At 55.9% G+C, this 26,203-nt stretch overlaps 1 protein-coding gene across 1 annotated transcript in view; it reads left to right on the forward strand.

The window, feature by feature from the left end:
- DOCK1 (dedicator of cytokinesis 1) overlaps window positions 1-26,203 on the forward strand; it is a 383,329-nt gene that overhangs the window by 97,835 nt on the left and 259,291 nt on the right. The window contains exon 23 of the mRNA XM_054581689.1: window positions 2,336-2,444. Coding sequence (XP_054437664.1) covers window positions 2,336-2,444 — 109 coding nt within the window. The remainder of the gene's footprint in view (window positions 1-2,335; window positions 2,445-26,203) is intronic.

Here is a 26,203-nt window from a genome sequence, read left to right on the forward strand (position 1 = left end):
CTTTCTACTGAAAGTGTCGGTTTCCATGACAATGCGGTATAGCGAGCCGTGGGGGGTCTCCAGTTGGCTCACGTCTCTCTCGGGTTCCTCCGGCTCTCCTGTGTGTTTGCTTGTTCGGTGGTGGTGTCTGCCTCGCTGACCGAGGTGATTTGAACCAGTTGCTCTTAGGTGTCTTCCCTTAGGGAGGCTTAGCTGGCTGTTCGCTGCTCAGTTGTTCTGCCCTTTGGTTCAGCTGTTTGTCTCTGTTTCCTTGTGCCGCCTGCCAGGGACTTTCCTGGCTTCTTACTAACGGGCCTCCCTGTGTTGGAGTTTCAGAGCGTCTTGAATTTGGGATGGATGCCTTTTATTAATATTGGGAAGTTCGTGGCCATCACCCATTCTGCTGTTGCATTTGCTCCATTGCGTCTCTCCTTTTCCTCTGAAATTTAATTACTTGTAAGTTAGATGCCTCCCCCATACCCTGTGTATGTGATACCCTGTATTTTCGTTCTCGGCGCTTGTTTATTTTCCTGTTGATGGGCTTCCATTTCAGCCATTCTGTCTTTCGCTCTGTCTGATCTAAATGTAACCCCTTTAATGCATTTTGCATTTTAGAGATTCTGGTTTTTAGTTTTAGAATTTTCATTTGATTTTTTTCTCTATTAAACTTTTCCATCTAAACTTCTGTTCTCTCCATCTCTCTATTTTCCATGTTTCTATCTTTCTATTTCTCTGCCTTTGTCTCTTTGGAGTCTCTATTTGCATTAATTACCTCTACTACCTCTGTTCCGCCTTCTTGTGAGCCAGCTGCAGCGTCTCAATCGCCTGCGGGTCTGCCTCTGGGGGCTTTCATCTTCCTGGTTTTGGCCGTCGGTCCGGTCTTGTGCTGTGCTCAGTAATTTTTGCCTGAGTGCAGGCCTGTGTGTGTGTGTAAAAGTGTAAAAGCTCCAGATGGCGTGCCCCGCTTTCAGGGGGTTCATCCTCTGCCGGGTCGGCAGAGAACGGGGGCCGCCCCTCCCCACCGCCTCCGGAGGCCTTGCTGCGTCCAGGCTGCGTGCGGCCCAGGTTCCGCTGGCACAGTTTGCCCCGTCCTCCAGGGCTGTCAGCGGAGAGTCTGCTGTGTGGGCCTCTCTCCCGGGCCTTTTCCAAACACGAATCCTTGTCCCTGGAGACAAGGATACACACCCTACTCTGCTTTGCGGAGGTTTTCGTTTCGGGTTTTAGTCTCCTACCCGCATGGTTGTGGGGACTGGTAAATGTCCTCAGGGGACAGAGCGCCGCCCTGCCTGTGGCCTCACAGCGTGTGCACCGGCCTGCCACGCGCCGCTGCGACTCCCCTGCACGCGGAGGTGCAGGGCCCGACGTTTTCATCGTTGGTTACACCACCACCAAAGCCAGCCCCTGGGTGAAAACTTTACAAAACCGATTACATGAGGTTGCAATTTCCCATTTTAGACAGACTTTGTTGCTTCTCGGTGGAACTCATTTAAATATAAGATTACCTCTAGGGTAATTAATTATCACTTAGTTTACAAAATTTTCCCTCGTATGTAAGTTTTCAGGTATGGTATACTTTTAATTAGGCAGAAAACTAGTCTATATTAATAACGCATCTGAGTGGCAAGATTTTAAAATGCAAATGCCCTGCTTCGTAGTAACAGCAGCTTGAAGTAACTGCTAATAAATAATTCATAGCTGAAACATATTTACAATTAGCAACATGTATTTGCACACATGTATCCAATGCGCACCTTCCTCATTATCCAGTTGTCGAATATGGTCCACCTCTTGAAAGTTTTCCCATCAGCATCGATTCTATGGTGAACAAATTTGTATTGTATCATTTCTCTAAAATTCCAGTTCATGATACCATTTTCAAATGGTTATGTGAAATGTAGGTGATTAAGTGTCTTTGTGACTCTATTATGTGATATTCTAGGTTTAAAAACACTATCAGGAAATACACCCAAATATTAACGATGCCATTCCTGTGAGATCGAATCAAAGCTGAATTTCTCCCTTCTTTCTTCTTTGCCTTCCTGTCTTTTTACCCGCTTCCCTCCCTTTTCAGATGTTCCTGTGTTTTTCAGACTTATAAAATGTGTTATGTCACAAAGAGAAAAACAAGACACAGGTTAAACCTCAGCTTCTCTGCGGTGGCGGCTTGTCTCTGTAGCCTGGGGGGGCGGTCCAGAGCGATTTTCAAGCCCCCCACCACGTGTCAGGCATGGAGACCCTTCACTTACATCCCGCGGCGCCACCCCAGCGGCCCTTCCCGGGCGCGGCCGGGCCGGCGGCACGGCAGGCGCCACGGCAGGCGCCACGGCCGCCCACAACGCTCTCTGCTCCTCCGCAGGCTCTACGAGAACAAGGGCGAGGCCGACTTCAGGGAGTCGCTCCTGCAGCTGTTCCGCTCCATCAGCGCCATGATGAGCAGCACATCAGACCAGACCACGGGGGTGAAGGTAGGCCCCCTGCACCCACCGTGCCCCTGGCCGCCGGGCTCCGTGCTGCGGGGACCAAGCGGGCGCCTCCCGTGCTGCCTGCCCGGGCGGAAGGCCCTGGGGCGGCTCTGCGGAGCGCCAGGCCGTGCTGGCTGCGCACGGCAGCTGCAACGCCTGTCCGCGCTGCGCAGGGCTCCGGGATTCCGACGTCCCTGGGCCTTTGCCCCGCGGCCAGCACTGGTTCTGAGCTTGCTCTCTGTGCCCGTGGGAAGCGGACGGGAGTCATGGGTCCCGGGTCTCAGTGTCTGAGCGGCGGTGAGGCAGCCGGGGCTGCTGGTGCCCCGTCATTGGGCAGACCTCAGGCTGAGCCCAGCACAGGGTGCCACGTCTTGGCCCTTTAGTGCGCCTTACACCTGTGCAGGAGAGCGAGGGGCGCTGCGCTCCCGCTTCCCCACTGTCCTCCCCCCCTGGGGTGGCAGCTCTCACCCTGTGGCCCTGGGGAGGAAAGACGCCTTCAGCTCCTGGGGGTCTGAGCCTCCTCAGGATCTCCTGGTGTGGCTGTGTGTCGCAAGGCCCACGGAGCAGCACCAGGACCTGCAGGCTCCTAGGTGCGTCTCTGTCCCCACGCTTGCTGCACCGACACCGCAGGAGGAGTGTGCAGTTAGCCGGGCGCTGCGCCTGCCGATTCCTGTAAAGGAGAAGGGTCTTCCACAGGATTACCTGGCCGCTCCCTGCCCCCGCCACCGCCCCGTTGCCTCCGCCTCTGTTCCTACCTTCCCCTTTCAGTGTTCTTTTAAGGACTCATTTCAGAAAACAGCTCACAGCTATTGTCTTCCAAACGTGGTGGGAAAGCGCGTGCCTGCCTTTCAAGCTAGCCTGGGTCTAGGTCTCCTGGTCACTGGGACCAGGTAACTAAACGTGATCGAGTCCTAGCGTCTCTTCGCCCTGAGCTGGCGCCGCTGTCGGGCGGAGCCGTTGCTCTTTACTTGTAATTTCCTGGACTTTAAGTGGATTTGCTGGACAGGCTGGTGACCTATAGACAAAGCTTCATGCGGCAAAGCAAGTACAGTTTTAGGTTCTCTGTTTTGGCAACTCGCTGTTGCCCAAAGCCACCTTTTTTTCCAAGGTTAAAATGAGCGGTGTGCTCAGTACCTTCACCCCCAAACCCCGCAGAGCCGTTTAGGAGAACAGACGCGGGAAGTGTAAGAACAGACCGAGACCACAGGAAGTTGTGAGCCCAGAAGTAATTTTAGATTTCTAAACATATGCTCACGTCACGAAATGGGGTCGGGCTTGGCGTGTCTTCCTGCTCCCCCTCACGTCACCTCCCCCCACGGGCGGCTCGTTGTGAGACACCAGTCCTGTGACGATGGTGTGGCAGTGCCACCCGCACACCTGCAGCAGCGCAGGTGACTGAGTTTTGTTTGAAACGTCGCCTCCTCACTGCTTGTTTTGGATTCTGTCCTTTTCCCATCCGTGTTCTCTCCACGTCCCAGATGAGGGTTCCCATCGTGGGCCCCTGGTTCCTGGGTGTTTTACGCCTTTAAGGTTTGCTCCATCGAACTGGACATGCACTTGCAAATCAGTTTACTTAGAACAGGATCCGTCGGGCGTTTCTTCGGGGCGAAGCATGTTTTCCCAGGGGGTAGCCCTTGGTGGCTGTTTGGATTTTTCGAGATGATCTGTGGGCCGTCATTTGAGACCCAGACATCAGCAGGCTCTCCTGCCTTCTTGGCTTTATTCGGGGTGACCTTCGGGGAGAGGGGCGGCCGCTGTGTCCCAGAGAGCCAGCCCCCTGCGGTCCGTCCCCTGCTCCGAGCTGAAGCCACACCGCACGCCCGCCCTGCAGGATGGAGTTGGCCACTGAGTCTCATACCTGAATGCAAGGCACGCTAAGGGGAGCGTAAGCGGATCCTGCGCTGCGGCATACTCAGGGCGTCGAACGTGGGTTTTCGGCGCAGCTGCTGCCGTGTGCCTAGTGACCCCACTGTGCCAGAGCCATTCAGTGGGAGTGAGCAGACACCCCAGTGGGAGAGTGCTGGGGGACTGGTCCACTCTCGGGGAGCCGCGGTGAATGTGTGGGCAGCGCCGGCCCCACTCAGCCCGGCCGGCGCAGAGCGGCAATGTCAACCTCGCTTGGCAGGTTCAGTCACACGCTTCCGTTCAGCTCCCCCAGAGGGTGCTGCTGAGCACCAGCCACCCTGTGCAGTTCAGGGACCGGGCTACTTATTGCCTGCCCCCGGATGACACCTCTAGGCCGAGTGCTTTGGGGTTGTAAGGACATAAACGCCACTCCTTGTGGGGCTATGAGGAGTGGGCTATATCCCTCCAAGTGGACATGATCCACGTGCATTTGTGAAGCAGTACGACGCTTGGGCTATATTCCAGACAAACTGCGTGTGCCCAAAGGGGATGTCCAGGGCGTTAGATGGGGCTGGTCCTAAAGGGTTCTTGGGGTCGAGATCTTGGGGACGCCCCTCTGTGTTGGCAGCAGGTGGCTATTCCTTGAGCACTATGTCTTGCAAAGTTAGATTTGCCTTCGGGACTTTGCAGCCAGAGTTACCCTGAATCCCACAGATGGTCACTACGAGCTCTGCGGGGCCGCCCTGCAGGCGCTGTCCTGGCAGGTATATGCCGTCTCCTGCTCAGCCCGGGCTGAGAATTCCAGACTTTTTTGGAGAGGGAAACGCTGACCATGAGCTGCAGTAAGAGACAGGTGATTGGCGTGTGCGCACGCGTGTGTGTTGGTGCCGCTGTTGTGTCCAGCCTTCCCTTTGTTCCATGCCATGCACTTGGCTTTTTTTGGTCCTACTCTTAGTATGTTTTGGTTTATCCTAAACTAACATATTTCACAAAAAAATTGCTGGTTGACAGGCCTCAGGTTATGTCCTGACAGGGAGAAGTGTCTCAGCGCGCACTCGAGACACACGGCCCTCTCTCGCACTCGAGGATTTTTCCTCCGTTTCGCCAGCTCCGTGCAGTGGGTAACTGTGACTCATTTCTTGTGTCTCTTCTGTTGCCTTGTAAAGCAGTGGGCCCCTGGCACTGAGAGATCGTCCCTGCAGGCAAGTGGATTGGACTGGGGAGAAGAGTAATTGGATTTGAGGGCCGCTCCTCCCACCCCCCGCAGCTGAGGTTGGCACCCAGATGGTGAGGGTTTGGCTTCCTTCCGGGGGGCGTCCCTGGCTTCCCTGTCTCTCCCAGTCTAGCCATCTCGCGGTGCCATTTCTGTCTCGTCTTCACCGGAAGGAACTGTGTTGGAAATGAGCTGTATTGTAATCACAAAACATACAGCTGTTGGCTGAGTTTTGCCCACTAAGAAGCGAGGCTTTTATTTCCTTAAAAATAATATCCTGACTTGAAATGATGTTGTACTTATTTGCCTTATATCCTATCCCAAATTCTTCCTTGTCAGTCTTTGTTGCTTTTTGACTATTTCTAAGCTACCATCTGGAGCAGTGCCTCTCCCAGATTTGTAAGTTTAGAATTTTCGTTTGTCCTCAGGAAAAACGGTCTGAATGCATGAGGGATAATGACAAATAAGGATCCGAAATCTTACGAGGATTTCCTTGCCGGGGAGGGAGTCGGGCGGGCTCGCTCATGGCCGCGCCCTGCCCTGCCCCCCGGGCCAACGCCCCCCACCCCGGGCCGATGCCCCCATCTCACGGGCCGCGCTCGGGGTTTCCGGCAGCTGCGAAGCCTCACCAGGGCCCTCAAACTCAACGGGCTTGCCCTCAGTTTGAAATGCAATACGAGATCTTGTTAGAAAAGTGAAAGTACCAAAAACTTAACTAAGAAAAAGAAGAATTTCTTGTCGTGTCTTCTCCCAGAGCTTAACAGGGTTTGCACTTAAATGCCTTCCGAAGTGTCTGCTTTTCCGGTGTCTCCTGTGTCTGTGATACGTAGGTGCATAGCGACTGCGTATCGATTTATGCACATACACATGGATGTGTGTTTATCTAAACACACTTCAGCCGCTCTTATTTCCACATGTATTTTCCTCTGTCCTTCGCAGCTTCCAGGTCGATTTTGTGAGGTTACACCCTGCCTCACGGCTGCGAGTCCCTCATGCGGCACCTTTTCCATTTTCAGACACTGAGCCTGGTTCTCGTTTTCATTTCCGTCAGCCTTCTGGGCTGACCCCTCTCTGGGTGGCGAGACCTTGTGCCGCCTGCTCGGCTGGGGGTGTCAGGTTGGCAGGAGCTCTGAGGAGCCGTGGAGGTCACGGCCAGGGCTGTTGGCCGACCCTGGACCAGAGCTCCACCCACTCCCCTCTGGGTGCCGGGCTCAGCGCGGCCCCCCGGCTGGGGAGCCGCCGAGCCCTGGTTCTGCCTGCGACGCCATTTCATTCTGCACTTGGTGGGGCTCAGGGACACGGATGCCGCCTTGTGTGGCCGGGGGGCCAGGCCACCCTCGGATGCCATGTCTGCGCTCACATTGCCTTGGCTCCTCCTGGCGTGGGACCAGTGGGACCAGCGGCCGAGCCAGGTCGCGAGATGAGCGCTCTCCCAAGCCCACCACCTTGGGCCCAGACCGCCGGGGCACTGAAGAAGCTGGACAGTGGGGGTTCAGGGACCACCGTCCCCAGCGTGCAGTCTAGAGAAGGTGGGCAGCGTTGGGGCCACAAAGGCGTACTAAAGGCAAACAGAGCAGCACGTCCTTCACTGCCTGCCTTTCTCCTCGTTTTTGGGTGGCTGGGGGCTGCTGCTGACTGGTTCATCGATCCAGGGACGCTTGAGACGCCAGCCAGGGCTTTGCCGGCCAGTCTGTCCTTCCCGGGGCAGACAAGGACGAGATGGCGTGGATGGCGATCTTCCAGGTCGTGTCATCTGTGTGGGGGGAGCGCGTGTCCAAACAGACTATCTGACAGCTGAGGGGGCTGGCCATGCGGGGAAGCGAGAATCAGCAACTGTCCGGTCCTTCTGGAGTGCTCTCCTGCTAACACAGAGAGGAGAGGGAGGGCCAGACGTCAGGAAGCGTGGGGACCAAGCCAGGCTTGGAAGGGGTGGTGCTCCCTCGGGAGTGCTGGGACCAGTGCCACACGCGGTAACTTCTTCCCGACACGCACCCCCCCCCCCCCCCCCCCACAGCTGCTTCCGGGCGCGTGTCTTCGTCGGCTCGGGGCTGCCGTCGCGGAGCACCGCAGGCTGCGAGCCTGTAAGGCGCGGACGTCGATGCCGCACGGTTCCTGGGGCTGGAGGCCCCGATGGGGCGCCCAGGTCAGGGCGGGGTTCCGGTGAGGACCCTTTCAGGGTCACAGATGGCCGCCCTCTTGTTCCACCCTCACGTGGCAGCGAGCCGACGGGAAGCAAGCTTTCCCGTGGTCCTTACCAGGATGTGACAGCCCCCACCCCACCCCCGTGACCTCATTTAGTTCTAACCCCTTCCCGAAGGACCCCCCGCCTAACACCGCCACACTGAGGGCAGGCTTCCGACCTACCCAGCCGAGGGGGACACAGCCTTGTCGTCCGATCAGTGCGCTTCAGGAAAACTCTGCTCCGTGCCCTCTCCCCCTGCCCGGGGCGGCCAGCCGTGCTTGGCGCTCCTTGGCTGACCGAGACTCACTCCTGTCTCTGTCTCTGTCTCTGCCATCACCTGCTCTTCTCCCTGTGACTGGATGTGACTCCGTCACATCTCCACAGACCCCGTGTCCACACAAGGACACACTCACGGGGCCGGGGTCAGGGCGTGGATGTGGCTTTTCCTGGGACACAGCTCAGCCTGCCCCGGAAGTGGACGCGCACTGGCCTGGATGTCAAGGCCGCCGGGCCAGGGGCTGCCAGGCTGAAGCGGGAGCGGCCCGGCTCCGGGGGCCCAACTCAGCTGCACACCCACACCTCTCACACCTCGTTGGGTGTACAGGGTGGGTCGAGGGGGGGGGGTCAAGGGTCTTGGAAACAGTTTGGGGTTCGAGGAAGGTGTCGAGGAGTCGGGTCAAGAAAGCAGGAAGTGGGGGAAATTCCACGTAGAGGCAGCAGACAGGGGTGTGTATGGATTTCAGGAGGGACGAGAAGACCCGTGGCCATGGCCGGGCAGCAGGCAGTGGGCAGCGACCCTCCCAGGACCGGGGGGAACGGAGAGGCCGGCCTGGGCTTAGAGGGCAGAGCGCGTGCGCCTGCTTGGGGCCCGTGGAAGCCGCTGGAGGGAGCCGGGTCAGGTCCGAGTGGGCTTTTCTAGGGTCGTTTGGGCTGCCGCCTGCGGGACGGATGAGGGGAAGCCATGGGGGGAGAGGCTCTCGTGGAATCAGGTGAGGGACCACAGCAGGGGACAGAGCGGAGTTCCCCGCCGCGGCCCTGCTGGCCTTTGGGCCGAGGGTTTGTGGTTGCGGGGCTGCCTGGTGCGCTGTACGGGGTGTAGCAGGATCCCTGGCCTCTACCCACGAGATGCACTCTGCAGTGTGACAACCAAAAACGTCTCCAGACACTGCCAGGTGCTCCCTGGGGTGGACCGGGGGCTGGCTGCGTGCTCGCTGGAGAGTCCTGGGCAGGCAGGGACTGGCCGGTGTGAGTCCCAGGCCGTGGAGGCGGGTGTGATGGGGGAGGGGAGGAAGAGGAATGAAGGGGGTCATGGCCACCTCCCTGTCTTCGGCTGAAGCATCTGCATCATGGAGACATCTTCTGGAACGGGCAGAGATGGAGAGCGTGGACGCGGAGGGCGGGTGTGTCCCGAGAGGCGGGCTGCCGTTAGGGCCTCCGCCTTGTTGCTGCCGGAAACCTGTCCCTGTGCAGGTGGTGTGTCCTTCCCGAGAGCTCGTCACCCATTCTGGGCGTCCTTGCCATGTGTATCCACCTGCCATTTCTCACCCCATGACTGTTTCTTAGGACCGGCGCGTGTTTTCTTAAGATCTGTGGAGCATGTCCAGTTTCCGCCCCTCTTCCGATGCCTCCTTCGAGCTGCCGCGGGCCGGTGGCCACGGGGAGGGCGGGAGGCGGGGTTATGTAACACGCGGAGTTGTATCTGAGCTGCCCTCTCACTCCTCAGAGCCTTGGATGCTGGTAATCTCCTGTGATCCTTCCCGCGCTGCTGTGGGGTCTGTTAAAAGTAATCATGAGAGAGCTCTCTAAAGGGACGGGCAGGAAACACTATCACGTAAAGTCTGTGCGGTTCAGTGGCTGATTCCCAATGGCCACACGCGTGCCCACGTCCAGCGGCCTTTCTCTGGAGTCTTCAGGTGGCAGCTGCCCCATGGAGCCCCTTCCGAGAGAGTTCTGGGAAAGACGAGGCGCCTCTGCAGGTCTCCTGCAGCCTGACCAACAAACCCGGGTCGTCTCAAGGGAGCTGGGCGCAGCCAGGTGGGACCTGTGAAGGCTCACGTGCTCCCCCTTGTGGAAGGGTATTTATCCACATGCTTGCTGTGGGCTGTCATGGCTTCTTTGCATATTTTAAGTGTCTGTGGATTGAGGCCTCTTGATTACAAGTGGCATAAACCTCTAGTGGCATCTAAATAAATGGAAAGACATTCCGTTTAACGGATAAGGAGACTCAATATTGTTGAGAGGTCAGTTCTTTCCAACCTGACCTCTACATTCAGTGCCATCTCAGGCAGAGTCCCGGCGCGGTACCTGGGGCTCGCGGACAGGCGGGTCCTGAGGCAGGAGACACAGAAGATGCACCGTGAAATTGAAGGAGCTCGGAGCCAGGGGCCTGCTGCTGCTGGACATCCGGTCTCAGTGCAAAGCTGGTGATCTAGTCCCCCAAACCCAACTCACATGAGCTTCAGAAAGAAGCAAAATCCTGGTGCGTGTCAAGGAGAGCTCAGCCTTAGGGAGGCTTGGCCATGTCCAGTCTGGGGGTAAGAGCATATCCTCACACTAGGCTCCATTTTTTCTTTCTATTTGAGGGGAAGGTGGTCGCCAGCGGTCAGAGGCATGCCATTCTCTTATTGTTTACAGTCCTGGAGGACAAGGAGCGACTGTCTCTTTCTTCAAGGCTGTCACACTCCTCACAAAGGATGAACCTTTTCTTGAAAAGGAGGCACGGTCCCCCAAGGAATAGACTCGGGCGAGTTGAAAAGAGCAGAAGAGACTTCCTCGCACAGAGCGTGGGGAGGGGCTGGCAGCAGCCGGCAGGAGGGCCGGTGCGGCCATTGTTCATGGGGCTGTCCCCCGGCTCGGAGGACGTGCCTCTGCTGTCCCCCGGCCCCGTCTGCCAGGCGGATGGAGAGAGAAGTTAAAGCCTGCACTTAGGGCTGGTGTTCCCGCCGACACGCCGGGCACCGCACGCGGACGCCTGCGAGGAGCCCAGACCTGCCGTGTGCCCGGGAGGAGTTTTGCTGCCAACCGAGCAGCTGGTGCTGCGGCAGGGGCCCGTGAGCAAAGGCGTCGTTCCTCCGCGGGCTTCTGGAACCGTCAGCACTGTGCTGCTGACTCCGTTAAAGCTATCTTGCAGACCTTTAAGATGGAATACATTTTGTGTGTGTGTGTGTGTGTGTGTGTGTATTGATGAAATCATGGGCTTTGTGTGAAGCGGAATTGCAAAAGCACTCAAGTCGTGCCGGGGCATCGGGGCGCTGAGGAGGGGGGAGGCACAGGCGGAGCGTTTCAGGGCGCTGACCCAGGGGCGGCGGGGCCCTGTGAAGGAGGCACGGCCCGGTGTCCCATCCCACGGCCGCTGCTGCGCCCGCGGCTGCCCGGCGGGTGTGGGGTCAGTGCGTTGCGCTGGCTGGACTTAGAGCGCCGTGCCAGGCGGTGAATTCCGACGGGAAACCGAGCAACATTCGTCTCCGGGAGCTGTGGCTGTGGCACTTTTATAATTCAAGTAGAATTATTTTCCTCCCCTGAGAAATCCTATACATTCAAAATGGTGTGTTGAATTTGGGAAGAAGTAAAGGGCAAAGAAAAATGCTCTGAAAGGGACATCTTATTAAAACATAGCAGGCTGCAGCCTTGCCCGTGCCACCTTTAGAAGCAGTGATGGATTCTCGGTCTGAGCCTCTATTTTTTTTTTTTTTTTTGGCACGCATTGTCTTCCCTCCAGTTTCATGGTTAAGGAAGAACAACAATCTCAGCATCTGTTTAGGTCAGGCACAACAAAAGAGTAATTAATTTTTGAAAATGATCTTTTCATAGGATTCCAGGGCATTGCGACGTGACCCATTTTGCGTGGTCACCATTCCAGATTAAACGCAAAGGTGCCACCGCATCTGAGAAATTAGGCGACCATCGGGTCTTTCACTGTTTTTCTTTACAATGATTCATTTTCTTTTAAAATGGGAAACATGCTATTCCTACTGCCGTTTGTCAGGCCAGTCATTTTGCACGGTCCCCGGGTCAGTCGCGACTGCTGACGCATTCCCAGCGACGCATCTTTCCGAGGAGTGGCTTTGTGCGTCCCGTACCCCACGATCACCTTGCGTATTATGTGGTTGACCAGTTGGCCCCTTCTCCGTGCTGCAGCCACAGTTGCCCCAGGTCAGCAGGGTGGACATGAGGCTAAAGCAGTGCTTCGGCAGATTGTAGGTTAGCTCCAGGTTATACGATGCCCTTCCTGAAGCGTCCCCCTTGGGTGTGTCTAGCACGGGAGTGTCAGGCACTTACCCTTTCTTCCTTCCCACCCTTCCTACTGCAGCCAGAGAGGGGCCCTCTGGCAGAGGGCTGGGAGGCAGCAAGCTGGGGCGGGAGCTGAGTGCTCTTTGCGATTCGTTACTAAACTTTTCTCGATCACAGTTTCTGTTGGCTCTGTGTTGAGTGAACAGAAACTGTAGTGGGACTGTTTTTAAGTGAAATTTTTACTTATTTTGATTGCTTCTCAAACACAGGTAGCAAAAACACACAAACTACTGTATATCAACGTACATAGATCTCCCACTCAGAGATTCTGTGCTGTCAACCCACTGGCCATGATAGTTCCTGAATTCTTTGTTCCCTTACAGATTATGTGTTTCAATTACGCTGGGGACAAGTGCATGGCCAGTGTCTCCCCTCACCCTGTGTGTAGTATCTTTCTTTTTTCTTTTTCTCTTTTTAAATTTTATTATTTTTCAAGAGAGGGGAAGGAAGGGAGAAAGAAAGGGAGAGAAACATCAATGTGTGGTTGCCTGTCATGTGCCCCCTACTGGGGACCTGGCCTGCAACCCAGGCATGTGGCCTGACCAGGAATTGAACTGGCGACCCTTTGGATCGCAGACCGGTGCTCCATTCACTGAGCCACACCAGCCAGAGCACCTTGTGTGTAACATCCTTCCATGTGAATACACAACACCTTCTGGACACACAGACTCGCTGGGTGGGTCAGATCTCTGTCCAATGAGACAATGAGATGCTGATCAATTGAGAGCTACCTGAGATCAGGCGACACCAGGAAGCTCCACCAAATGACCAGCAAAGGTACGTGAGGGAAACACAAAGAACCAGAAAGCAGGGCCCCGGTGTCCAGCTCCGCGGGAACCTTGGTGTTCAAGGCCGGAGGCAGAGTCCCCCCTGGCGGTGTGGGGAGGGGTCCCTGCAGGGTCGCGCACTCAGTCCTCCTGCCCCGGGCACCGGCCTGCTCTCAGGCCCGCCCCCTGACCCTGGGACGGCGCTGGGCCTGGCTTCAGCATCCCTTCCGTCCCCTCTTCTTCTTCCGGCACCGGCTCCTTCCTTCAGACCTCCTGGTGGCTCGTCCATGTTGGGGTCTCTGTGCTTGCTTCTCGTGGGGCGCAGGACTTGAGCACGGAGTCCCGCACGCTTGCCCCTGCCTGCCTCCCCACCCGCCTTTCGCACGGAGGCAGGCGGATGCCCATCAGCACGCCTCTGTGGGCGTGGCCTGGAGGCTCTTCCTGGGGGAAGAAGTCACGGCAGCTGGGACACCTGTGCAGTCTGTTTGATGTCATTAGGTTCTTACCGAGAAGGCGGCCTGAAGCGCTTCACCAGGTCTCCTCCAGCTGGCGTGGCCTCTGTGGGTGCTCGCGCGCCAGGCCCAGTGTTTGAACACAGAAGCACTTCTGAAGCCTGTGCAGAGACGAGCTGAGTTGGGCCACGTGACTTGACAGCAGCCTATCAGGGCTCACGGGCAGGCCGTGGATTCATGCCTGGCCCAGCCCTGTGAGGGGCACAGGGAGAAGGGCGTCATCCTGGACTGGGTTGCTGGGCAGAGGGCCCCGGGGGGCGTGGGTGGGCAGCAGGGGGCGTGGGGCGGGGGCGCCTCAGAGCTGGGAAGGGGAGTGTGGATGTTCTGACCGTCAGGGCGCTGTCTCTGACATCCCGAAGTGACTCCCTGAGAAGTGACAGATGAGTTTATTTTTTTTAATCTTAAAATACATTTTTAGAGAAGGACAAGGTCTCCCAGAGAGGAAATAGGGGGAAAATGGACTTCTCTCCTGGAGTCTCTCCATATGAAAAATACATGAGTTCTTAGACATTTTATCTCATGGAATCCTTTATTGGTGCTTTTATTTTTGTCATGGGATGACTTTTCTCATTTACATTTTTAAGTAAAATATGTCTTTAATTGGAAAAGTTTTCCTGGTTTTGGAGTTTTGTGCCGCTCCTTGGGGGCCCTTCTCCGGGGTGAGGGCTCGGGGGAGCCCCTCGAGGGCCGGGGGCGACACCTGTTCTTCACTCAGGGTGCCCTGACCAGGCGGAGAGGGGACAAAACGTACGAGTGACGCCTGCGTGTGGGAAAGGGACTCACAGGAAACAGTGGCCGTTTCCCGCGTGTGTGCAGGGTAAGGCGTGTGATGTAATCATGGGACGGGAAGGCGGCGCTGCCCCCTGCGTGCTGTCCCCTCCACGCCTGGGGCCCTGGTGCCCTGTGGCTGCCCTAGGGGCTCGGCACCCCCATCTTCACCACGGCCGTGCAGGCTGCCGAGCCCCGTTCAGGGCAGGGGAGGCAGAGAGCCCTGGGTCTGGGTCAGGGCCCGGGAGGTGCCAGGCGAGGTTTTTCCTCTCCGGGGCGTTGTCCCCAGACGTGGGGACAGGCGCTGTTGGGGCCTGAGGGCTTGGCTCCATTCTGCCCCCTGCAGCTGGTGTGGACGCAGGGGGCCTGTTTACCTCTGGTTCCCTAGTCACGGACAGCAGAGCGGCCGCAGCCTATCGTCCTTGTCTCTGCCACTCTGGCCGCCTCTGTCTTTATTAGGAGCATTTAATCTATTTTAAACATTTTTGTTTACAATCCCTTTTTCAAAAAGCTGAGTTTTAAATTGAGGTACATTTCATGTGCAGCAAAACGCACGAAGGTGCTTGCCCGGCTTTGACAGGCGCTTCCGTCATGGAAGCACCTCCTTCAAAGTCCAGACCATGGCTCACGGGTCCCTGGCACCGGTTTCTGATGCATTTCTTCCGTTCTCTTGCCTGGAATGTGAGCCGCGCAGCTCTGGGCCTTTCAGGCAGAAACTCATTCCTGCGCTGGATTTCCTTGTCCCCGTGTGTGAAGCTCAGGAAAGGGTGTAGTCTGTCCTGAGGATCCCTCCACACGCACTCTGAGGTCCTTCTAGAAACTCCAGGGCCGCCTATTTAGAGTAGACAGGGAGCATCCAGTGAAGCTCTGTTTAGGCAAGACTGGAGACAGGCAGCCCACTTGCACTGGGAAGTAGCTTCTTTGAGTTGCCCAGAGGCGGGTGTAGCCCATCTCTCCCAGGGGCAGCGCCTTTGTGTTTCAAGCTGAACGCAGCTCCTCACAATAGTGAAGCATGGCATTTAAAATCTTTCCTCTGGCTCATTTTTTTTGGCACCCTGTTAAGCGCAGTGGAGCAGAGTCTCATTCACACCCCACTTACTCGTAATCTGGGATCATCCCTGCCTGGCCGGGCTGCCAGTCCCCTTGCCAGCGAGGGCAGCCATGCTTTGGCAGACTGTGCGCACCGCAAGCCGGATTAGGGCCGCGGCTGCGTGCTCAGCCCTCCCAGGAGAGTGGCGTCTTTGCAGGTGCCTGGCGTATCCCGAAGCCGGCTCCACTCTCCTTCCTACCAGCCGGCCCCAGGGGGCGGGACCCAAGGAGCTCAGGTCTCCCTCCAGCTCAGAAGTTCCGCGTTCTTGCCCCCGGCACGCCAAGCGGGGCTGCGGATTTCCCGGGGGAACTTGAAAATAATAGCATTTCGTCTTTTGAAAATTTATCATCCTTCCTTCAGAGCTTTTACTAATCTCTCCCCCACGCCCCACCCCCGCAAGCCAGGGTTTCATGCTGTTTGCTTTTGTATTCAAACTAGTGTTTACTGTCCAGGCAGGTTGAGGCTCTCTTCACTGTGCTGTGCCGTTGCCTCTGGAAAGTGTCCCGTCCTCTGGCCGGGGGCTGCAGGGGCTGCGGGGGCCGCGTGTCGGGGGCCCACGGGGCACAGCCTCCCTGGAGGGGCCCCGAGGGTGCCCGCAGTTGGCGTCACCCTGGGCACGAGCGCGTCTCTCAGCCAGCCTTTCCCGCTGGGCTGCTGAAATGGGGTTTATTTGTTCTGCATCTGAATTTCGACTTTCCTGCTTAGTAATTTACTGTTTTTAAAAGGGCACCTTGGGACCTGTGTTTGTCCTGGGCGAGGATCGGCGGCCAGGGTTGCGCTGGGCAGCGGGCAGCCTGCTCTCCCCTCCCTTGCCCTCCCAACGTTTGCTCAGCAGCTGGTAATTGCTTCGGGAAGCCCCAGGGCCGCCTGGACGCCTCTCTACCCTGTGTGACCCCCGGGGCCCTTAAATGAGGTCTTGCTGTCTCTATGAATGAAACACGTCATCTCCATTTGAAATGTTCCTGAACTCTTGGTGCTATGTTTTTGGCAAAATAAATACGATTTGCAGAGCCTGGTCCAACCCATCCGTTTGTATGATACTTCATCTTATCAGGAGAGAGAAGGGTCGCGCGAGGCGCGTGATAGTCCGGGAAGCAGCGGCTGTGGGCGGTCCCCAGGTCCGCGCACGGGGCAGGGCTTGCGTAGGGCCTGGTGCTCCCGTGGGCCTGACGCGCTGGGCGTTTTTGATGGCCGAGGCTTCCCGCCTTGACGCTTCCTGCTGCATGCGTCCAGGGTCCCCAAGCCTGAGAAAGGGTGGGCCCCCAGGCTCCCCTCCCTGCACCGAATCCAGCGCGAGGGTCACCGTGTCCTTGTTGTCTTGCGGTCCGGACCCATTTCCCGTCCGCGTTGCGGGGGGCCTCCGTCACATGGACCGAGCTTGGTTGCCACCTCTGAGTGACAGCAGCTTCAGTGGCAACCCGTTTCCTGTCCGTCACCCGGGTCCATGTCTTGGTTCAGAATTTGAGGGGTCTTTTCAGTTCCTCCGTGCTGCCTGAGACACAGGGACCCGTCCTCCCTTGGGGATGCTTCTAAAACCGCTTTCACTGGGGCGTTTACACTTGAAGGTGCAGCCCTTGCGAGTGTTGGCTTGAAGAGTTTTTGAAAATGTGCACGTCCTCGCCAGACAGCGCAGCCCAGGGTCCAAACGGCCGTCACCTGGGCGGTTTCCCTCCTGCCCCCGCGACGCTTGGACACGCAGCAGCATTTCGCAGGGAAGCAGCTGGACCCAAGGCAGGTGAACAGGAGCCCTGACCCCCTCTTTTCTCGCTGTTGCACGTTTTGCTGTTTCAGTCCCTCCTTTCCCTCCTTCCCTGGTGCAGGCACCAGAGGGCGGGCAGGGAGGTGACCTCTGGTCATGAGGACGAGGTCTCCCCGCCCCCTCCCTCAGCACCTGGAAGTGGGGTCCTGCGGCCTTCCCCGGGCGCCTGGGTCTGCTCGCAGCGAGAGAGCAGATAGAGGCCTGGAGAGAGTCAGGGCTGACAGCAGCTCTGCGGCTGGGGCCGAAGGGCAGGATGTGCGCTGGGCTTCTGTCCCCGCCTCCCACTGCGCGTCCCCTCCTAATGGCTCTGAGCGCTGGTCCGCCCTGCTGCCCCCTTGCTCTTCCGTGCGGCCTGTCATCGCCCTGCTCAGCCCCAGCGGGGCTGCCCATTCCCCGGCCACGCTGTGCTTGCACCTGCCTCGGAGCCTTTGCGTGCCGGCCTTCCTGTCCCCGGCACCCGGCGCTTCGTGCTGTTGTCCCCAGAGGCCTCCGCAAAGCATTCTGCGTGTGTGTTGAACCCCAGTGAGCAGGTGCGTTGGCAGCGGCCACCGGCCCGCCAGCCTGTCCAGCAGATCACAGCTCTTGGCTGCTGAGCACTTGGCCTGGCGGGCCGCGGGCGCCAGCACCTGTGACGGATGAATCCGGGAGCTGGAGCTGACTCTGAGCGCGCGCTGGCACTGGCCTCCGGGGGCAGGTGAGGCTCCCAGGCCGGCGCCGTCCGCTCTCCACTGTCCGGACTCCTCCCGCCGGCCGAGCCCCTCCTCGGCTGGGGCCGCTGCCTCCTCTGCTTTGGAGGCCTGACCTGAGGGCTTCGATCTGCGAAACCCTCTGGCTGTTACCGTAGGAGTCAATCATACGAGAAACCCAGCGGGTGAACCTCAGAGCCAGGAAGTGCGCTTCCTGTGGACAGCTAATAGAACGGAGAGGGAGGGATCATTTGAGTTCCTCGTAATGGATGTGATTGTAAATGATTTCCCTATTTACTCACATAAAAGGCTAAATGGAAGATGATTAGTGAGTTCTGTTTCCTGTTTTTCCTAAGGTGATTTCTTAATCTTCCAAATAAATTCCTGTGATACATAGAAGAAAAACAAAACCCATTAAAAGTTACTTAAAATGTTTAAGTAGCTGTTTCGAGCTTTGGAACTGAGTAATTTTTTGTCCCTTTATGAGGTTATACCAACAGGAGAGAAAAGATAACAAACATTTTTCCGTGCCTTGTTTACCTGGAGTTGAATTTGCTAGATGGCCTTCCGATCACAATATTAAAACTACTTGTCATGAGTAGAATGGTGAGTTTTTAGATTTAAAAAATATTTATGCTTTTCCTTCATTTGCCACCCCCTCCAATTAGAATTCATTATGAACCTAAATCTTTCTAAATCCCATTAGTTGACGTTGTTCTGTTATTTGTTGACTAAACAATGCTATTTTTTCCTCCTTTATCCTCAGCTCATTCACCCATAATCTCCCGGGCGTACTATGGGTTTCATGACTTCTAATTAATTAATTTTTTTTATTGGCAGGTGTTTGCTATACATTGCAATTAGGAAGACAATATATAACGCCATTTTTGGCTAAATGTGTAGGTTCTCTGCTGCACTTGGGTGTGAGGGGCGTCTGGTGATTTCAGTATAATTACCTCCTATTTTATTTCTGGGAAGCGAAGGCATCTGGTTCCCAGTCCCTCTCTCACTGCACGGAGACATCACGTCTGGTCGTAGCACAGCAGACCCTGTTCCCGGACGGGCTGTCCTCATGCCGCCTGGCAACTTCTCTCTGGGAGCCCAAATGTTTCCCTAACGCGCACGCTGCTGCCGCCCCTGCCGATGCAGTCGATCGTCCTGCAAAGCAGGACCCTCCCGGGGATGGGCTGGCGAAGGTGCCACTCACTGTGTCCCAGGTCATTCGCCAATGGGAACAAAACCCAACCTCTTGCCAAATGCTGGTTTGCGAGGTCTTTCCAGTGTGTTCGTACGAGAAATTCCATGTTCAAGGGCTAAAGCGCCGATCGGACAGCGGGTTTTTTCCAAAGTATATTCATTCCCAGGTTGCTCCCTGGTCCACTTGTCACACCCACTGTGGGGACGCAGAATCTTGCAAAGGTGAGGAAGAGGGTAGGGACTCTCTCTGGGGGGTTGGCGTCCACAACAGAGGGGTGTTCAGAGGCATTTGCCTCGAGGACTTAGGGGGCGTTGGAAACTTGGGGAGACAGGAGGGAGACTTGAGGACATGAGAGAAAGACTTGTGGAGGTGGGAACCTGGGGCAGCTGACAAGGGGAACTCTGACACCTCGTAGCCCAGGCTAGGACGGAAGACGAGGGTCCCCTCCCCGCCTTTCGGTTCCTGGCTAGCTCATTGCTCTCTAATTCAGCCTCTGCCTTTCAGTCCATTTTCTACCCCACACTTGGCTCTCATCGCATCCTGCCCATCCCTGGGCATGGGGACATCCTAGGATTCCTGCGCAAGTCCTGGCCGTGGATTTCGGGGGAGGACTCTGGACGGAAAGGGAGGTTGGGAATCCTTCCTACCGCTTGGCCTTCTTCGCCCAGCGGGCTTCCTGGACCGCTTTGCACGCGTTAGCAGGGTTTGATGGGCCGGGAAAAACAAACCGTCACCCACAGATGCACTGCCTTCACCTGACCTTGTGGGGCCCCTCTGTGTGCACCCGGCGACATTCTGGGCGTGGGGCGCTGTCAGTGGTGCTCAGGACGTGTGTTGGGGGCGGGTGTTTGCGAAGCCAATGTGTGTGCTGGCCGGGAAAATGGCAGTAGAGGACTGTGCCATCCATCCGTTAGTGCTGAGAGAGCAGAAGAGATGGATGGCTGGTCATTGTCCCTACTGCTTTATTTTAAAAGGGGCCTCCTGACCTTGTTGAAGTAGGGGGGATCCAGTCTCATAGTAGGGCACAGGCATGCATTTAAAAACTCTTGACTGTTATAAAATTAATTTCTTCCTCGGCATTTTCCTTATTTGTCACATAGTCCTTAAGGACGTCGGGTGGGTCACGCTGGGGTGCACGCCGATATTTAGGACGCATGGCTTCAGAACTCTTTTTCAACGAAAGGCCTCTTTTCCGTTCCCCACATCGCACCTCTGGATGGATACTGTGCCTTTTTCAAGCCTTTTGGCGATTTTAGTCACGCACGCATTCATTCAACAAATATTTCTTGGCACCAGCTGGAGGCCAGACGTGGTGGAAGCTGCTGGGATGCGGACACTGAGAGCGTCGGCTCCGGGGGCTGGTCCTGGGTGAGCGAGGGGACACGAGCGGGCACAGGGAAGGACGCAGCCCCCGCTGCCCTGGGGAGCTGGAGGAGATCGCTGCGCAGGTCCCGCGACCCGAATCGGAAACGCCCGCCTCCGGGAAGGGGAACCTGCCCCAAAGTGTAACGGCCCCGTCTGTGGACGCCCCGTGTTTGCCTCCCAAAGGGGCTAACTCCTTTCAAAGTTAAGAAGCCTTCTCTTTGGGGCCTTATAACATCTTTCTCATGATTTTATTTTAAAAAAGATATTAAACCATGTTAGCCTGAAACCTTGATGCTCGTTTGCCATGATTTTACAGGTCACCTAGCAGAAATGATTAAAAAAAGGAGCAAAGAAGTTTAACTGCATTTGGCAATTTCCTGCTGTCATGAACACAAGGGTTGGATGTCATTATAATACCCCTTTTAAAGGTCATTTAAAAAATAGAAATATTGGTTACATTGCAGTGATCATGAAAGATCCCATATATGTCCCTAACACGTAACTTAGAAAAATAAAACGGCTCTTCTACCACAAATGGGGGCTTGTGGCTTTGGCAATAATTGACTATGGTCCACAAGAAGTGCCATCCTGTAAACATTTTAGCTTCGTGGAAAATGACGACCAAAGGTCCTTTGGTAATGACCGAGACACTGGTGACAAAAATGCAAAGAAACAGTGAATATAGAGCCATTTCATAAAATGTGCGAGTGGACAAAAATATATCGCCAAACTAATATGAATATACTCTGATGTTGGGTAGTAATGCATAGTTATGTTAATGATATGTTGCAAGGAGACAGTTTTTTAATCTATATAGATAAAAGGAGAGATATTTGAAATGGTCAAAATATGAAATTCTCCAATTGGGAAGACGAGGGACTGTCTTACACCCAGGGCCACCTCATTCATAGGGACAAAGCTCGTCCCATGCAGCTGAGTGGGTGGGTGCTCACAGAGCGAGGGGTGTTCGTGGTGGGCTCCCGAACACGCCAGAAGGCTCCAGGAGGTGCGGAAACACGGCGCGGGTTGAAGGGCGCACACACAGGAGCTTGTGCTGAGAGGGCTGTCGGTTGAATGAGGGCCTTTGTTCACACTGTGTGGACCAGACCCGCGCGACCCTTGCCACAGTAAGAGTTTTCAGAAGACGGGTTTGTCATTTTCCAAGCAGCGCAGGGAACATCAGATTCTCCAGGGATGCAGAGAAGTTCAGCCGAGATGGGCCATCGCTTTGTCAGACTGAACCTGGTCTCGCCCACGTCCCAGAACGCATGCCGGGCGCTGTCCGTGGTGCTGAAAAGGGGGCGTCGTCTGGGGAGCTTGTTGAGGACGGGGTGTCGGTTCTTGGGGCTGTTAGGAGGAATCATGGTCCGGGGCGTCGGGGTCCCTGAGGGATCTAGGTTTCTGTTCCAGAGGTCAGTTAAGGTTAGCCTCAGGCAGGAGGTGGGCGGGGGGGCTTCCTGAGCCTGAAGGCATCCAGGGACCTTCAGCCGACAAACTTTATTCTCGGAACATCTCCCATCTCCTCCCTTTTGCCGAGTTCTGCGGGGTTTGAGATGGCAGCCGAGTGCTTGCGAGGTTTGTCTGATGAATTGTTAGTGGCAGTACTGAGCTATGTTTGCATCCTTTAGGGCCATCGATTTAAAGGGGTACCAAAATAACTGTGGTATTAATTGGCCATTAAAGAGATAAACGACTCTTTGGTTACAAATACAGATCTTGGGAATAAATGGGGTATTGCATCCTGAGCTTGCTGTTTCCTCATGCTTTCCACGCGCTGTTATGTTTGTCAAATTTCAGATCTTCCAAGGTCCAGAGCAGAGTTATTTAATTTTCTGATGATCGTGTTTCATGTTCCAATAAACGCAGTTATTTTGCGGCGGTTGCTTTTGTATTTGATATCAAAGTTTTCTCCAGTTCAGTCTAACTCACACTTCAGAAATGCAGGGTGAAAGCTGGCAGGTTTCCTGTTTTGTGTGTGGCAATTGTGAGTGTAATTGTAAAATGAGTTCTAAATTGTATTAAACGTGGTGCTGGTTTGTGGCCTTCATGTGCCTCAGATTTTCCTTTCTCATGGGTTCGGGCACACCGTGGAGCCTCCAAGGCCTTTCATCAATCGGAAGTTGGTTCTTTCGCGGTTTTATCCCACGTATCACCCTATTTCCTGTCGTTTCCCATGACGCGTCCTCTGCCCTTCGGTCACTGTTGGAAGTAGCCCTGTCTTCTGGAGCAACGCGCCATTTTTTTCTTCCAGATCGCAAACAGGGACATTGCTTCCGGTGTGCGTTATACACACGTGCAAGAGAGGATTAAAACCTATTAACTTGACTTACTATGTATGTGCACAGTAGATGCCTCAACTTTATTTATGGTTGTGCCCTGGTTTTACGTATTTTGGTGAACTCTCGCTTTGGTTCAAATGAATCTACCATTTCTGTTACTGTATCTGAGAATGGCAATGATCCTGGGACTCTCCGAAGAACCCCAGTGTCTGGGAGCTGCATCCAGGCAAGAAAACCTGAGAGGTGCATTCTGTTCCTTTTAGTGTTACCTGGAAAAACAACTCTGAAGCCAGGTTTTGGGAGAAGTCCATTTCAATGACTTTATGGGGGGCCTTTCCTGTGGTGGCTCATGTTGAACGGTGTCCCACGTCGGTGGCATCTGGGTCTGAGAGGGACCGAGAACCCCGTGTCTGCTGGGGGTCGGGGCTGCTCCACCCTCCATGGTCAGATCTGCTGAAGGGACCGCGAAAAACTGTGTTGTTGGGTTTCTCCTTTCCAGCCTCCCTGAGCCGACCTCTTTGGAATTTTAGCATCTTTCCCCCTTAATCCGTACGTTTTGGTTGAATGAGTGCGTGAGTGAGTCATGAGTGGGCGAGTGCATTGCTGAGGGAGGGAGGGAATGGTTGAGGGAGAGAAAGGACGAGTGAGCGCGCACACGAGTGACTAAATGGTGGGGGCCGAGGACTCCGAGCCCTTGTAACTTGGTTGAGCATTTATTGGTCTCTCCTTCCTGTAATTACTGAGCGCCAGCCCATTCTGTCCCTCAATTCCTTCTTGAATGTCCTGCTGGAGGAAGGGGCAGAGGCTGAGAGGATCTGAAGGGCTGGGCCGGGCGAGGCCCTTCCCCTGCAGGTGCGTGTGGTCCAGGAGGTTGGGCCCAGGTGAGCCCAGGGGCGCCCGTGCAGGGCGGATGTGTGTGGGAGGTGGATCAGGCGGCAGCCGTCAGGAATTGGAGCCACCAGGGTATCCGCTCGTGTTCACTTGCTGCAGTGAATTGGTTCACATGATGTGGGGCTGCCTACTCCGGGCCTGCTTTTTCCTTCAAGGGAACCATTTTTAACAGTGAGGTGGCCATTAAGTAGAAGAGGAAACCTCTCTGATTAATAAACAGATGCACTTGCATAATAGGGGGCAGCAAGAACAACTGTTGTGGGCTGACCTGGGCCCCCACATTGCCGTTCTCAACCACGCCCAACTTGGGCCTCCGGAAGCCCGGTCGACCTGTGGACATCACAGCGCCAGCCAACTCGTGCAAAGCCTAAGAGCAAACCCAGGAGCTCTGGAGTTGGGTTTCGACCTCTTAGCCTCTCTCTCACCCTCATCCCCTGGTCCCCAGTGACATCCTGCCTCCTGTGGGGACCTCGGGAGAATGGAGGACTCCGTCCACGCGCCTAAGATACTAGGAAGGAAAGCCCCCTGGAGAGCAGGACCGCGGGCTGGCTTCTGCCTTTGCAGGTCATGGGACCTTTAATGAAGCCGCGGTGCGCCGAGGGGTGAGGGCAGGCCCTCGGGAGCGGGGGGCTGATGCCGTGGTCTCCAGGGGGAGGCTGCCCAGTGCTGGCGTCTGGGGACAGCGACAGTCAGTCTCCTCACCCGCTTTTCATCGGGAGGACAGGGCCGCCTGACCTGCAGAAAAAATTTTAATTACCTAACCCGAAGCATTCCATAAAGTTGGCAACACTTATAAATATTCTCCGTTGTGCATCTGAGTACATTTTTTAGAAGTTATTAGTTTCTGTGTCCATCTTCTAAATCCTCTGACCTACACAGTAAATGTTTGCTGAGACACGAATTGGACACAGCGCTACAGAAAAGAATGAGAAGCGTGTTCAAGGTGACGCTTTGAGACAATGCCTGGTGTTGGGGACACAGGGGTGGCTGTCCCCTCTGGTGTCCTTGGATTTCTGCCTGGCTCGATGGTATTGCCTCTTGCTTAATTAAGGCCTTGGCATTGATGGCGCCATGCTTCACGGGACAATTGGCCGTCCCCATGACGAGGCAGCGAGAGCAGGGTCCGTAGGACTCGCATCTCATGCTTTATTTTAGAGACCGTCCGTGGCCCCGCAGTGTTTCCAAGATGCTGGGCTGTCACTGCTGGAAACCAGGCTCCTCTCTCCTGTAAAGGCCTGGGCGCTGGGCTGCAGGCCCGCCCTCGGTCTAGGACGATCCCATCTTCTTTTGATTTCATCGTAAAGGCTGTTTCCAAATAAGTTCATACTCACGGGTACCAGGGGTTAGGACTTGAACATATTTGGGGGGACTCGGTGTCACCGCAGTGGATGGGTCTGTGCCTGGGACGTGGGGCAGCCGGAGTGCATGTGGCTTGGGGTTGGTGGGGGGGTGCGAAGGGGCCGCCTGGATCCCCACGGCTGGGCCCCTCTTTGCGTCCCCAGTTTTTTCCTCCTGACAGACCTTCCGTCACCCCGTTCTCCTGCCTCTGCCTGTTGTGAGTCTCCACACCCCAGACCCTCATCTCTGGGGTTTGCCTGAGGACCGGGGCGGGGGTGGGGCAGCGAGGGGCCGGGAGGGTGGAGGAGGTCCGGCACTCACAGGTAGGCCTGGGGGAGGGTGTTCTCCTTCCCACCGGCCTCCACTCCCCTGCAGAGCCCTTTCCCCCAACTTCTGTGCCCCAAAAGCGCGGTTTTGTGACGTTCAGACCACGAGGGAGACACAGGGGTGACGTGTCCTAGTCTTCGGCCCGCGTTCAAACTGCTTCCCTGGGGATCAGGCTCTTAAGAAGCTTTTGAATGGGACCTTCGTCCTGTCTGTCGACTTCTGAATTTCAAGGGTCTTTTTAGAAAATCGCCATCATTTAGAGTCACGCTTCGCCTCCCTCCTGGAAGCTGTCCATAGAGGTGGCTGATCTTTGCCAATTCGGAGGCCGTGGAGGCCTATTTAGAGGGTCTGTGTGTTTCTTCTTGAGCCTCTTTAGCTACGTACACAGCCGTGCTGATGAAAATATAAAACGAATGTTCAGTAATTTAATTCAAATTTATTCTTGCCTAGATTACGGTCATACACCTACTTAGCATCTCTTAATTCCTGGCAAGGGATTTCCGGGGGTCAAGGATGGCGCTGTGGCTCCGGAGAGGAGGGCTTACTCCCGCGTGCCGGCCGTTAGCACATTCACTCTCTTGTCTCTGTGCTTCGTCTCTTGCCACGGGGTCCTGCCCCTTCGCCTCAAATCTGCCGGCAGCCATGCTCTGCTGAGGACAGGAACTCTGTCCTTGCCCTGTGTTCCCCCCGCCCCTTCCCCGCCGACCCCAAGTCAAGTCAGGCTGCCTCCACCCTGACCCTTCTGTCCTGTCCTTTACTCTGTCCTTGATGGAACTCCCATCACGTCTCCCGTGTGCCCTGAACTGGGGAGCCTGGGAGAAACGGGCAGGCTGGGCTGTGCTCATTCCTGCCTGGCATCTGACCCCGGAGAGAGAGGCTCGCCCAGCGCCGAGCTGTGCGCACCTGCTTCTCCGCCGCGGACACACAGAAGGGGTCATGGTGGTACCGCGCGGCTGCCGGCGGCCCGCGGGCCGGTGTCAGTCCAGGCGGCCCCAAGGGCTGAGGGTTGCTGGGGACCCATTTGTGACCTAGCCACACGGGTGGGAAAGGTCTCATCCAACCTGGGGCTTCTCAACTGGGGGCTGTTTGGGAATGTCAGGGGCGCTGGCTGATGGCGACAATGAGCCTGTGTGTGGTATGTGTGTATTGCATGTAGGGGGTTGTCCTTACATGTTTATGGGCAGGAACCAGTGGTCCCGCCCGATGATGACAACGTCCTCCCCTGGGAATCACAGGGGACCCTTCACCTGCT

This window comes from Pteronotus mesoamericanus, unplaced genomic scaffold (assembly GCF_021234165.1).
Source record: "Pteronotus mesoamericanus isolate MK-2021 breed Mesoamerican mustached bat unplaced genomic scaffold, CSHL_Meso_final contig_657, whole genome shotgun sequence".
Taxonomy (NCBI): domain Eukaryota; kingdom Metazoa; phylum Chordata; class Mammalia; order Chiroptera; family Mormoopidae; genus Pteronotus; species Pteronotus mesoamericanus.